Source organism: Bufo gargarizans, chromosome 3 (genome assembly GCF_014858855.1).
Source record: "Bufo gargarizans isolate SCDJY-AF-19 chromosome 3, ASM1485885v1, whole genome shotgun sequence".
Lineage (NCBI taxonomy): Eukaryota > Metazoa > Chordata > Amphibia > Anura > Bufonidae > Bufo > Bufo gargarizans.
This window is the reverse complement of record NC_058082.1, coordinates 16,786,068-16,799,296: the sequence shown is the minus strand read 5'-3', so window position 1 is coordinate 16,799,296 and position 13,229 is coordinate 16,786,068. Positions and strand designations below refer to the sequence as shown.

Below are 13,229 nucleotides of genomic sequence, written 5' to 3'. Positions count from 1 at the left end.
GCAGCTGTGGTGCCATCTGCTGCAGGGATTTGTGGGGGTTGTGGCGTCTCCACAGGACGTAGCGGCGCGGGGGCAGCTTTGGCACCTTCTGCTGCAGGGATTTGTGGGGGATGTGGCGTCTCCAGGACGTAGCGGCGCAGGGGGCAGCTGTGGCTCCTTCTGCTGCAGGGGTTTGTGGGGGATGTGGCGTCTCCAGGACGTAGCGGCGCGGGGGCAGCTGTGGCGCCTTCTGCCGCAGGGGTTTGTGGGGGATGTGGCGTCTCCAGGACGTAACGGCGCTGGGGCAGCTGTGGCGCCTTTTGCTGCAGGGATTTGTGGGGGATGTGGTGTCTCCAGGATGTAGCGGCGCGGGGTCAGCTGTGGCGCCTTCTGCTGCAGGGATTTGTGGGGGACGTAGCGGCTCGGGGGCAGCTGTGGCGCCTTCTGCTGCAGGGATTTGTGGGGGATGTGGGGTCTCCAGGACATAGCGGCGCGGGGGCAGCTGTGGCGCCTTCTGCTGCAGGGGTTTGTGGGGGATGTGGCGTCTCCAGGACGTAGCGGCGCGGGGGCAGCTGTGGCGACTTCTGCTGCAGGGATTTGTGGGGGATGTGGCGTCTCCAGGACGTAGCGGCGCGGGGCAGCTGTGGTGCCTTCTGCTGCAGGGATTTGTGGGGGATGTGGCGTCTCCAGGACGTAGCGGCGCGGGGGCAGCTGTGGCGCCTTCTGCTGCAGGGATTTGTGGGGGTTTGTCGCGTCTCTACAGGACGTAGCGGCGCGGGGGCAGCTGTGGCGCCTTCTGCTGCAGGGATTTGTGGGGGATGTGGCGTCTCCAGGACGTAGCGGCGCAGGGGGCAGCTATGACGCCTTCCGCTGCAGGGATTTGTGGGGGATGTGGCGTCTCCAGGACGTAGCGGCACGAGGGCAGCTGTGGCGCCTTATGCTGCAGGGATTTGTGGGGGTTGTGGTGTCTCCAGGACGTAGCGCCGCGGGGGCAGCTGTGGCGCCTTCTGCTGCAGGGATTTGTGGGGGATGTGGAGTCTCTAGGATGTAGCGGCGCGGGGGCAGCTGTGGCGCCTTCTGCTGCAGGGATTTGTGCGGGATGTGGCGTCTCCAGGACGTAACGGCGCGGGGGCAGCTGTGGCGCCTTCTGCTGCAGGGATTTGTGGGGGATGTTGCGTCTCCAGGACGTAGCGGCGCGGGGGCAGCTGTGGCGCCTTCTGCTGCAGGGATTTGTGGTGGATGTGTCGTCTCCAGGACGTAGCGGTGCGGGGGCAGCTGTGGCGCCTTCTGCTGCAGGGATTTGTGGGGGTTGTGGCGTCTCCAGGACGTAGCGGCGCGGGGGCAGCTGTGGCGCCTTCTGCTGCAGGGATTTGTGGGGGTTGTGGCGTCTCCAGGACGTAGCGGCGCGGGGGCAGCTGTGGCGCCTTCTGCTGCAGGGATTTGTGGGGGATGTGGCGTCTCCAGGACATAGCGGCGTGGGGGCAGCTGTGGCGCCTTCTGCTGCAGGGATTTGTGGGGGATGTGGCGTCTCCAGGACGTAGCGGCGCGGGGGCAGCTGTGGCGCCTTCTGCTGCAGGCATTTGTGGGGGATGTGGCGTCTCCAGGACGTAGCGGCGTGGGGGCAGCTGTGGCGCCTTCTGCTGCAGGGATTTGTGGGGGATGTGGCGTCTCCAGGACGTAGCGGCGCGGGGGCAGCTGTGGCGCCTTTTGCTGCAGGGATTTGTGGGGGATGTGGCGTCTCTAGGACCTAGCGGCGCGGGGGCAGCTGTGGCGCCTTCTGCTGCAGGGATTTGTGGGGGATGTGGCTTCTCCAGGATGTAGCGGCGTGGGGGCAGCTGTGGCTCCTTCTGCTGCAGGGATTTGTGGGGGATGTGGCGTCTCCAGGACGTAGCGGCGCGGGGGCAGCTGTGGCTCCTTCTGCTGCAGGAATTTGTGGGGGTTGTGGCGTCTCCAGGACGTAGCGGTGCGGGGGCAGCTGTGGCGCCTTCTGCTGCAGGGATTTGTGGGGGATGTGGCGTCTCCAGGACCTAGCGGCGTGGGGGCAGCTGTGGCGCCTTCTGCTGCAGGGATTTGTGGGGGATGTGGCGTCTCCAGGACGTAGCGGCGCGGGGGCAGCTGTGGTGCCTTCTGCTGCAGGGATTTGTGGGGGATGTGGCGTCTCCAGGACCTAGCGGCGCGGGGGCAGCTGTGGCGCCTTCTGCTGCAGGGATTTGTGGGGGATGTGGCGTCTCCAGGACGTAACGGCGCGGGGGCAGCTGTGGCGCCTTCTGCTGCATGGATTTGTGGGGGATGTGACTTCTCCAGGACGTAGCGGCGTGGGGGCAGCTGTGGCGCCTTCTGCTGCAGGGATTTGTGGGGGTTGTGGCATCTCCAGGACCTAGCGGCGTGGGGGCAGCTGTGGCGCCTTCTGCTGCAGGGATTTGTGGGGGATGTGGCGTCTCCAGGACGTAGCGGCGCGGGGGCAGCTGTGGTGCCTTCTGCTGCAGGGATTTGTGGGGGATGTGGCGTCTCCAGGACCTAGCGGCGCGGGGGCAGCTGTGGCGCCTTCTGCTGCAGGGATTTGTGGGGGATGTGGCGTTTCCAGGACGTAGCGGCGCGGGGGCAGCTGTGGCGCCTTCTGCTGCAGGGATTTGTGGGGGATGTGACTTCTCCAGGACGTAGCGGCGTGGGGGCAGCTGTGGCGCCTTCTGCTGCAGGGATTTGTGGGGGTTGTGGCATCTCCAGGACGTAGCGGCGTGGGGGCAGCTGTGGCGCCTTCTGCTGCAGGGATTTGTGGGGGATGTGGCGTCTCCAGGACGTGGCGCCTTCTGCTGCAGGGATTTGTGGGGGTTGTGGCGTCTCCAGGACGTGGCGGCGCGGGGGCAGCTGTGGCGTCTCTCGTAGTTCATCTCCTATCATTTACCTTCTGTCTCTTCCAGCGTCACCGTCAGCGGGATGCAGAGCGGAGGGTGGAGTCCTCGTATGTAGCCTGCCCACCGCCGCCCCGACAGGAGTCAAACCCGCTAGCGGAACCCATAAAATTGGAGGTGGAAGACGAGAGGCACCAACCTGAGGGCGTCCCCAAGGTGGAGCAGAGCACCCAGACGGAGGTACACTCCCAGCAGGCTTCGGTGTTGTGGGGGAGGGGTGGTCACTGCTATTGCCTGTGCTCTCAGTTATCAGCCATGTTGTCTTTCATCACAGAACAAGAGGCCCGGTCGGCTGCACCAGGAGATGCTGCGGGAGCTCAAGAGGTTCCGCAGGAGCGCAGCGCAGGCTCAGCATGAGCGGGACCTTATGAGATCGGCCATGGACCAGATGGCCCAGGAGATGAAGGAGCTGAAGGAGATGGTGGCCTCACTCTGCTCCTCCAGCAGCCGCCATCCTTCAGCGCAGTCGTCCTCCATGTTGGTGCAGAATTCCTGTCCTGTGTGGAGCCGGACCCCCGAGGACAGACAGTCTACAGAGTCCAGCCGGGCGTCCCCCGAGAGCAGCCTGCAGTGCGGGTACACCTATCCCCTGGAAGCCCTGACTGAGCAGAGCCAAGAGCCGGTGTCTTGGATGTACCAGAACCCCCATCATGACGAGGACGACATGTTACCCACCACCACCATCAAACGTGAGGAGGAGGAGGAGGAGCTCAGCCTGTCCCCCGAGGCTGGCTACTACCAGCATTCCCAGTATGACTCCTGTAGGATTGGTGAGCGTCTCCCAAACATCTCCATGATGCCCCTGAGTGCGGAGAAGGAGTGGGGCCTCCTGGCCCGGAGCGCCGGGAAGCCGGGGAGGTTCGCCGCCCTCCTGTTCCGGGCTCTGGTCCCTTTTGATATCTACAAGAGTTGGGTGAACAGGGTCAATCTGGACGGCCTGAGGGGCAGACAGGGGATCCCGCTGAACGTGAAGAGGCGCGTGATGGCCGTGGTGGAGCGCCACTTTGCCCTGCGCAAGTCAGACCACAGTGAGATCCGCAACAGGCTCAACGAACAGCTGCGCACCCGGCGCAAGAGCGACAAACACCCCCAGGCCGGACTGTCAGAAGTACAGCTCCTCAGCAGGTAGAAGCCGAGGAGCATGGGGCATCCAACACGAGCAGCCTTCCTGACCTACTCTGCTGCACTCCACAGTATGAGAGTATCAGAGTTATTATATACAGGAGCAAGGATTGATCCTCTGGGACTGACCTCCCATAAAGCCTTCATGTATTGCCAGGTAGTCACATAATGGACGGGGGGATGAGGTGTACTCCTCAGTTATTAAAGGGTAACCCCACAGCTGCCCCCAAATACTACCACTGACATTACAGACCTTGTCCTGGAGGTAGGTCAGCCTCCAGCCTGGGTGACATGTAAGTCCGCGTGATGAAGTGGTCCGACACTCCATGCTGCACGGGCCGCACCGCAGACCGAGAGCAGACTAGAGAGGACACATACTCCTAAGGGACTTCACCACCATGAGGCCACATCTTTTACATTTTTAACTCATTTTTATTTTGTATCTTACCATGCAGAATAAATGATGACATGTTGCAGTTTTCACAGTGGCCACTAGATGTCGACAACGGGCACTTTAGCTTGGCGGGAAGACTGCAGCTTGCTTTACAGCCTGTGGTAAAGGTGACTGTTATTAGCTTTATAGACAAAGAGCTCATGGAAAGGTCTGCTGTGCCTCCCGAAATAAGCTTGTGGACTGGAGGCATGAGGCACCAGGGAGTGAGGTTATCTGCAGGAAATTGGCTTCTGCCTCATGAGGGGGTATCGCCTTCCTCTGGATGCACTGTACAGGATAACAGGCTGAACTGGGAGGACGCAGGGCTTATTCCAGCCTAGGTAAGGGCGCGTTCACATCACCGTCAGCTTTCTGTTCCTCTGATCTGTCAAAAATCAAGAAAAAAGAAAAATAAAGAAAACAATAGATCCTGAGCATCATATAGTTAATACGGTTAAAAAAAAAGACATCAGGTTCAACCAAGGGATAGGAGGAGACGCAACTTGTAGAAAAAGGGGAGAGACCCAGAATTCTACACGTTTTCATCAGCATTAATGTCATGCACAGTAAAGAATCCTTGTATAAACCCGTGTCCTGTTCCTGCTGTGACCACGTCCTGAGGTGACTGCTCCACAGATACTCAGCTCTTACTGTAAAGAATCCTTGTATAAACCCATCCCCTGTTCCTGCTGTGACCACGTCCTGAGGTGACTGCTCCACAGAGTCACAGCTCTTACAGTAAAGAAGCCTTGAATAAACTGCCCCCTGTTCCTGCTGTAACCACGTCCTGAGGTGCCTGCTCCACAGATACACAGCTCTTACAGTAAAGAATCCTTGTATAAACCCGTGTCCTGTTCCTGCTGTGACCACGTCCAGAGGTGTCTGCTCCACAGATTCACAGCTCTTACAGTAAAGAATCCTTGTATAAACCGTCCCCTGTTCCTGCTGTGACCACGTCCGGAGGTGTCTATTCCACAGAGTCACAGCTCTTACAGTAAAGAATCCTTGTATAAACCCGTCCCTTGTTCCTGCTGTGACCACGTCCTGAGGTGACTGCTCCACAGTGTTACAGCTCTTACAGTAAAGAATCCTTGTATAAACCCGTCCCCTGTTCCTGCTGTGACCACGTCCTAAGGTGTCTATTCCACAGAGTCACAGCTCTTACAGTAAAGAATCCTTGTATAAACCGTCCCCTGTTCCTGCTGTGACCACGTCCGGAGGTGTCTATTCCACAGAGTCACAGCTCTTACAGTAAAGAATCCTTGTATAAACCCGTCCCTTGTTCCTGCTGTGACCACGTCCTGAGGTGACTGCTCCACAGTGTTACAGCTCTTACAGTAAAGAATCCTTGTATAAACCCATCCCCTGTTTCTGCTGTGACCACGTCCTGAGGTGACTGCTCCACAGAGTCACAGCTCTTACAGTAAAGAATCCTTGTATAAACCCGTCCCCTGTTCCTGCTGTGACCACGTTCTGAGGTGACTGCTCCACAGAGTCACAGCTCTTACAGTAAAGAATCCTTGTATAAACCCATCCCCTGTTCCTGCTGTGACCACGTCCTGCGGTGACTGCTCCACAGATTCACAGCTCTTACAGTAAAGAATCCTTGTATAAACCCGTCCCCTGTTCCTGCTGTGACCACGTTCTGAGGAGACTGCTCCACAGAGTCACAGCTCTTACAGTAAAGAATCCTTGTATAAACCTGTCCCCTGTTCCTGCTGTGACCACGTCCTGAGGTGACTGCTCCACAGAGTTACAGCTCTTACAGTAAAGAATCCTTGTATAAACCCGTCCCCTGTTCCTGCTGTGACCACGTTCTGAGGAGACTGCTCCACAGAGTCACAGCTCTTACAGTAAAGAATCCTTGTATAAACCTGTCCCCTGTTCCTGCTGTGACCACGTCCTGAGGTGACTGCTCCACAGAGTTACAGCTCTTACAGTAAAGAATCCTTGTATAAACCTGTCCCCTGTTCCTGCTGTGACCACGTCCGGAGGTGACTGCTCCACAGAGTTACAGCTCTTACAGTAAAGAATCCTTGTATAAACCCGTGTCCTGTTCCTGCTGTGACCACGTCCTGAGGTGACTGCTCCACAGACTCACAGCTCTTACAGTAAAGAAGCCTTGAATAAACCCGTCCCCTGTTCCTGCTGTGACCACGTCCTGCGGTGACTGCTCCACAGATTCACAGCTCTTACAGTAAAGAACCCTTGTATAAACCCGTCCCCTGTTCCTGCTGTGACCACGTCCTGAGGTGACTGCTCCACAGAGTCACAGCTCTTACAGTAAAGAATCCTTGTATAAACCCATTCCCTGTTCCTGCTGTGACCACGTCCGGAGGTGACTGCTCCACAGAGTCACAGCTCTTACAGTAAAGAATCCTTGTATAAACCCGTCCCCTGTTCCTGCTGTGACCACGTCCGGAGGTGACTGCTACACAGAGTCACAGCTCTTACAGTAAAGAATCCTTGTATAAACCCGTCCCCTGTTCCTGCTGTGACCACGTCCGGAGGTGACTGCTCCATGGACTCACAGCTCTTGCAGTAAAGAATCCTTGTATAAACTGCCCCCTGTTCCTGCTGTAACCACGTCCTGAGGTGCCTGCTCCACAGATACACAGCTCTTACAGTAAAGAATCCTTGTATAAACCCGTGTCCTGTTCCTGCTGTGACCACGTCCAGAGGTGTCTGCTCCACAGATTCACAGCTCTTACAGTAAAGAATCCTTGTATAAACCGTCCCCTGTTCCTGCTGTGACCACGTCCGGAGGTGTCTATTCCACAGAGTCACAGCTCTTACAGTAAAGAATCCTTGTATAAACCCGTCCCTTGTTCCTGCTGTGACCACGTCCTGAGGTGACTGCTCCACAGTGTTACAGCTCTTACAGTAAAGAATCCTTGTATAAACCCGTCCCCTGTTCCTGCTGTGACCACGTCCTAAGGTGTCTATTCCACAGAGTCACAGCTCTTACAGTAAAGAATCCTTGTATAAACCGTCCCCTGTTCCTGCTGTGACCACGTCCGGAGGTGACTGCTCCACAGTGTTACAGCTCTTACAGTAAAGAATCCTTGTATAAACCCATCCCCTGTTTCTGCTGTGACCACGTCCTGAGGTGACTGCTCCACAGAGTCACAGCTCTTACAGTAAAGAATCCTTGTATAAACCCGTCCCTTGTTCCTGCTGTGACCACGTCCTGAGGTGACTGCTCCACAGTGTTACAGCTCTTACAGTAAAGAATCCTTGTATAAACCCATCCCCTGTTTCTGCTGTGACCACGTCCTGAGGTGACTGCTCCACAGAGTCACAGCTCTTACAGTAAAGAATCCTTGTATAAACCCGTCCCCTGTTCCTGCTGTGACCACGTCCTAAGGTGTCTATTCCACAGAGTCACAGCTCTTACAGTAAAGAATCCTTGTATAAACCCATCTGCTGTGACCACGTCCTGAGGTGTCTATTCCACAGAGTCACAGCTCTTACAGTAAAGAATCCTTGTATAAACCCGTCCCCTGTTCCTGCTATGACCACGTCCTGAGGTAACTGCTCCACAGAGTCACAGCTCTTACAGTAAAGAAGCCTTGTATAAACCGTCCCCGTTCCTGCTGTGACCACGTCCTGAGGAGACTGCTCCACAGAGTCACAGCTCTTACAGTAAAGAATCCTTGTATAAACCGTCCCCGTTCCTGCTGTGACCACGTCCTGAGGTGTCTGCTCCACAGAGTCACAGCTCTTACAGTAAAGAATCCTTGTATAAACCCGTCCCCTGTTCCTGCTGTGACCACGTCCTGAGGTGACTGCTCCACAGAGTCACAGCTCTTACAGTAAAGAATCCTTGTATAAACCCGTGTCCTGTTCCTGCTGTGACCACGTCCGGAGGAGACTGCTCCACAGATTCACAGCTCTTACAGTAAAGAATCCTTGTATAAACCCGTCCCCTGTTCCTGCTGTGACCACGTCCTAAGGTGTCTAGTCCACAGAGTCACAGCTCTTACAGTAAAGAATCCTTGTATAAACCCGTCCCTTGTTCCTGCTGTGACCATGTCCTGAGGTGACTGCTCCACAGTGTTACAGCTCTTACAGTAAAGAATCCTTGTATAAACCCGTCCCCTGTTCCTCCTATGACCACGTCCTAAGGTGTCTATTCCACAGAGTCACAGCTCTTACAGTAAAGAATCCTTGTATAAACCGTCCCCTGTTCCTGCTGTGACCACGTCCTGAGGTGATCTGCTCCACAGAGTCACAGCTCTTACAGTAAAGAATCCTTGTATAAACCCGTCCCTGTTCCTGCTGTGACCACGTCCTGAGGTGACTGCTCCACAGAGTTCACAGCTCTTACAGTAAAGAATCCTTGTATAAACCCGTCCCCTGTTCCTGCTGTGACCACGTCCTGAGGTGACTGCTCCACAGAGTCACAGCTCTTACAGTAAAGAATCCTTGTATAAACCCGTCCCCTGTTCCTGCTGTGACCACGTCCTGAGGTGACTGCTCCACAGAGTCACAGCTCTTACAGTAAAGAATCCTTGTATAAACCCGTCCCCTGTTCCTGCTGTGACCACGTCCTGAGGTGACTGCTCCACAGAGTCACAGCTCTTACAGTAAAGAATCCTTGTATAAACCCGTCCCCTGTTCCTGCTGTGACCACGTCCTGAGGTGACTGCTCCACAGAGTCACAGCTCTTACAGTAAAGAATCCTTGTATAAACCTGTCCCCTGTTCCTGCTGTGACCACGTCCTGAGGTGACTGCTCCACAGAGTTACAGCTCTTACAGTAAAGAATCCTTGTATAAACCTGTCCCCTGTTCCTGCTGTGACCACGTCCTGAGGTGACTGCTCCATAGAGTCACAGCTCTAACAGTAAAGAATCCTTGTATAAACCCGTGTCCCTGTTCCTGCTGTGACCACGTCCTGAGGTGACTGCTCCACAGACTCACAGCTCTTACAGTAAAGAAGCCTTGAATAAACCCGTCCCCTGTTCCTGCTGTGACCACGTCCTGCGGTGACTGCTCCACAGATTCACAGCTCTTACAGTAAAGAATCCTTGTATAAACCCGTCCCCTGTTCCTGCTGTGACCACGTCCTGAGGTGACTGCTCCACAGAGTCACAGCTCTTACAGTAAAGAATCCTTGTATAAACCCGTCCCCTGTTCCTGCTGTGACCACGTCCGGAGGTGACTGCTCCACAGAGTCACAGCTCTTACAGTAAAGAATCCTTGTATAAACCCGTCCCCTGTTCCTGCTGTGACCACGTCCTGAGGTGACTGCTCCACAGAGTCACAGCTCTTACAGTAAAGAATCCTTGTATAAACCCGTCCCCTGTTTCCTGCTGTGACCACGTCCTGAGGTGATCTGCTCCACAGAGTCACAGCTCTTACGTAAGAAGTCCTTGTATAAACCCGTCCCCCTGTTCATGCAGTGACCACTGAGGGGACTGATCCACAAGTCACAGCTCTACAGTAAAGAATCCTTGTATAACCCGTCCCCTGTTCCTGCTGGACCACTTCCTGAGGTGACTGGCTCCACAGAGTCACCAGCTCTTCGTAAAGAATCCTTGTATACACCCTCCCCTGTTCCTGTCTGTTACCACGTCTGAGTGGACTGCTCCACAGATTCCCAGCTCTTACAGTAAAGAATCCTTGTATAAACCCGTCCCCTGTTCCTGCTTGTCCTGGGACTCCACATACGCTCTTACAGTAGACCTTGAAACCGTGTCCTGCTGACCCGTCAGTGGTTCCACAGCCGCTCTTACAGTAAAGAATCCTTGTATAAACCCGTCCCCTGTTCCTGCTGTGACCACGTCCTAAGGTGTCCTATTCCACAGAGTCACAGCTCTTACAGTAAAGAATCCTTGTATAAACCGTCCCCTGTTCCTGCTGTGACCACGTCCGGAGGTGACTGCTCCACAGTGTTACAGCTCTTACAGTAAAGAATCCTTGTATAAACCCATCCCCTGTTTCTGCTGTGACCACGTCCTGAGGTGACTGCTCCACAGAGTCACAGCTCTTACAGTAAAGAATCCTTGTATAAACCCGTCCCTTGTTCCTGCTGTGACCACGTCCTGAGGTGACTGCTCCACAGTGTTACAGCTCTTACAGTAAAGAATCCTTGTATAAACCCATCCCCTGTTTCTGCTGTGACCACGTCCTGAGGTGACTGCTCCACAGAGTCACAGCTCTTACAGTAAAGAATCCTTGTATAAACCCGTCCCTGTTCCTGCTGTGACCACGTCCTAAGGTGTCTATTCCACAGAGTCACAGCTCTTACAGTAAAGAATCCTTGTATAAACCCATCTGCTGTGACCACGTCCTGAGGTGTCTATTCCACAGAGTCACAGCTCTTACAGTAAAGAATCCTTGTATAAACCTGTCCCCTGTTCCTGCTATGACCACGTCCTGAGGTAACTGCTCCACAGAGTCACAGCTCTTACAGTAAAGAAGCCTTGTATAAACCGTCCCCGTTCCTGCTGTGACCACGTCCTGAGGAGACTGCTCCACAGAGTCACAGCTCTTACAGTAAAGAATCCTTGTATAAACCGTCCCCGTTCCTGCTGTGACCACGTCCTGAGGTGTCTGCTCCACAGAGTCACAGCTCTTACAGTAAAGAATCCTTGTATAAACCCGTCCCCTGTTCCTGCTGTGACCACGTCCTGAGGTGACTGCTCCACAGAGTCACAGCTCTTACAGTAAAGAAGCCTTGTATAAACCGGGTCCTGTTCCTGCTGTGACCACGTCCTGAGGAAGACTGCTCCACAGATTCACAGCTCTTACAGTAAAGAATCCTTGTATAAACCCGTCCCCTGTTCCTGCTGTGACCACGTCCAGAAGGTTCTATTCCACAGAGTCACAGCTCTTACAGTAAAGAATCCTTGTATAAACCCGTCCCTTGTTCCTGCTGTGACCATGTCCTGAGGTGACTGCTCCACAGAGTTACAACTCTTACAGTAAAGAATCCTTGTAATAACCTGCCCCCTGTTCCTGCTGTGACCATGTCCTAAGGTGTCTATTCCTCAGAGTCACAGCTCTTACAGTAAAAGAATCCTTGTATAAACCCGTCCCTTGTTCCTGCTGTGACCATGTCCTGAGGTGACTGCTCCACAGAGTCACAGCTCTTACAGTAAAGAACCCTTGTATAAACCTGTCCCTTGTTCCTGCTGTGACCACGTCCTGAGGTGACTGCTCCACAGAGTCACAGCTCTTACAGTAAAGAATCCTTGTTTAAACCCGTCCCCTGTTCCTGCTGTGACCACGTCCTGAGGTGTCTATTCCACAGTCACAGCTCTTACAGTAAAGAATCCTTGTATAAACCCGTGTCCTGTTCCTGCTGTGACCACGTCCTGAGGTTACTGCTCCACAGGGTCACAGCTCTTACAGTTAAGAATCCTTGTATAAACCCGTCCCCTGTTCCTGCTGTGACCATGTCCTGAGGTGTTATTCCAAGAGTCACAGCTCTTACAGTAAAGAATACTTGTATAAACCCGTCCCCTGTTCCTGCTGTGACCACGTCCTAAGGTGTCTATTCCACAGAGTCACAGCTCTTACAGTAAAGAATCCTTGTATAAACCCGTCCCTTGTTCCTGCTGGGACCAGTCCTGAGGTGACTGCTCCACAGAGTCACAGCTCTTACAGTAAACAATCCTTGTATAAACCCGTCCCCTGTTCCTGCTGTGACCACATCCTGAGGTGTCTGCTCCACATTCACAGCTCTTACAGTAAAGAACCCTTGTATAAACCTGTCCCTTGTTCCTGCTGTGACCATGTCCTGAGGTGGACTGCTCCACAGAGTTACAGCTCTTACAGTAAATAATCCTTGTATAAACCCATCCCCTGTTCCTGCTGTGACCACGTCCTAAGGTGTCTATTCCACAGAGTCCACAGCTTTACAGTAAAGAATCCTTGTTATAAACCCGTCCCTTGTTACTGCTGTGACCATGTCCTGAGGTGACTGCTCCACAGAGTCACAGCTCTTACAGTAAAGAAGCCTTGTATAAACCGTCCCCGTTCCTGCTGTGAACCACGTCTGAGGAGACCTGCTCTACAGAGTCACAGCTCTTACAGTAAAGATCCTTGTATAAAACCCGTCCCCTGTTCCTGCTGTGACCACGTACTATGGTGTCTATTCCACAGAGTCACAGCTCTTACAGTAAAGAATCCTTGTATAAACCCGTCTCCTGTTCCTGCTGTGACCACATCCTGAGGTGTCTATTCCACAGAGTCACAGCTCTTACAGTAAAGAATCCTTGTATAAACCCGTCCCTTGTTACTGCTGTGACCATGTCCTGAGGTGACTGGCTCCACAGAGTCACAGCTCTTACAGTAAAGATCCTTGATACAACCTGTCCCTTGTTCCTGCTGTGACCACGTCCTGAGGGACTGCCCCACAGATTCACAGCTCTTACAGTAAAGAATCCTTGTATAAACCCGTCTCCTGTTCTGCTGTGACCACGTCCTGAGTGACTGCTCCACATTCACAGCTCTTACAGTAAAGAATCCTTGTATAAACCCGTCCCCTGTTCTGCTGTGACCACGTCTGAGGTGACTACTCCACGATCACAGCTCTTACAGTAAAGATCCTTGTATAAACCCGTCCCCTGTTCCTGCTGTGACCACGTCCTGAGATGACTGCTCACAAGTCACAGCTCTTACAGTAAAGAATCCTTGTATAAACCCGTCCGCTGTTCCTGCTGTGACCACGTCCTGAGATGACTGCTCCACAGCAGCTCTTACAGTAAAGATCCTGTATAACCCTGTCCCTGTTCCTGCGTGACCACGTCCGAGGTGACTGCTCCACAGAGTCACA

General features: G+C 54.0%; 2 protein-coding genes across 2 annotated transcripts in view; both read left to right on the top strand.

Annotated features, from left to right (window-relative positions):
* The window catches only part of LOC122931320, a 66,153-nt gene extending 61,276 nt beyond the window's left edge, over positions 1-4,877 (top strand). The window contains exons 27-28 of the mRNA XM_044285385.1: positions 2,898-3,068; positions 3,163-4,877. Coding sequence (XP_044141320.1) covers positions 2,898-3,068; positions 3,163-4,017 — 1,026 coding nt within the window. The 3' untranslated portion in view covers positions 4,018-4,877. The remainder of the gene's footprint in view (positions 1-2,897; positions 3,069-3,162) is intronic.
* The window catches only part of LOC122931319, an 18,749-nt gene continuing 9,998 nt past the window's right edge, over positions 4,479-13,229 (top strand). Inside the window, exon 1 of the mRNA XM_044285384.1 lies at positions 4,479-4,667. Within this exon, the coding sequence (XP_044141319.1) occupies positions 4,479-4,667 (189 nt within the window). The remainder of the gene's footprint in view (positions 4,668-13,229) is intronic.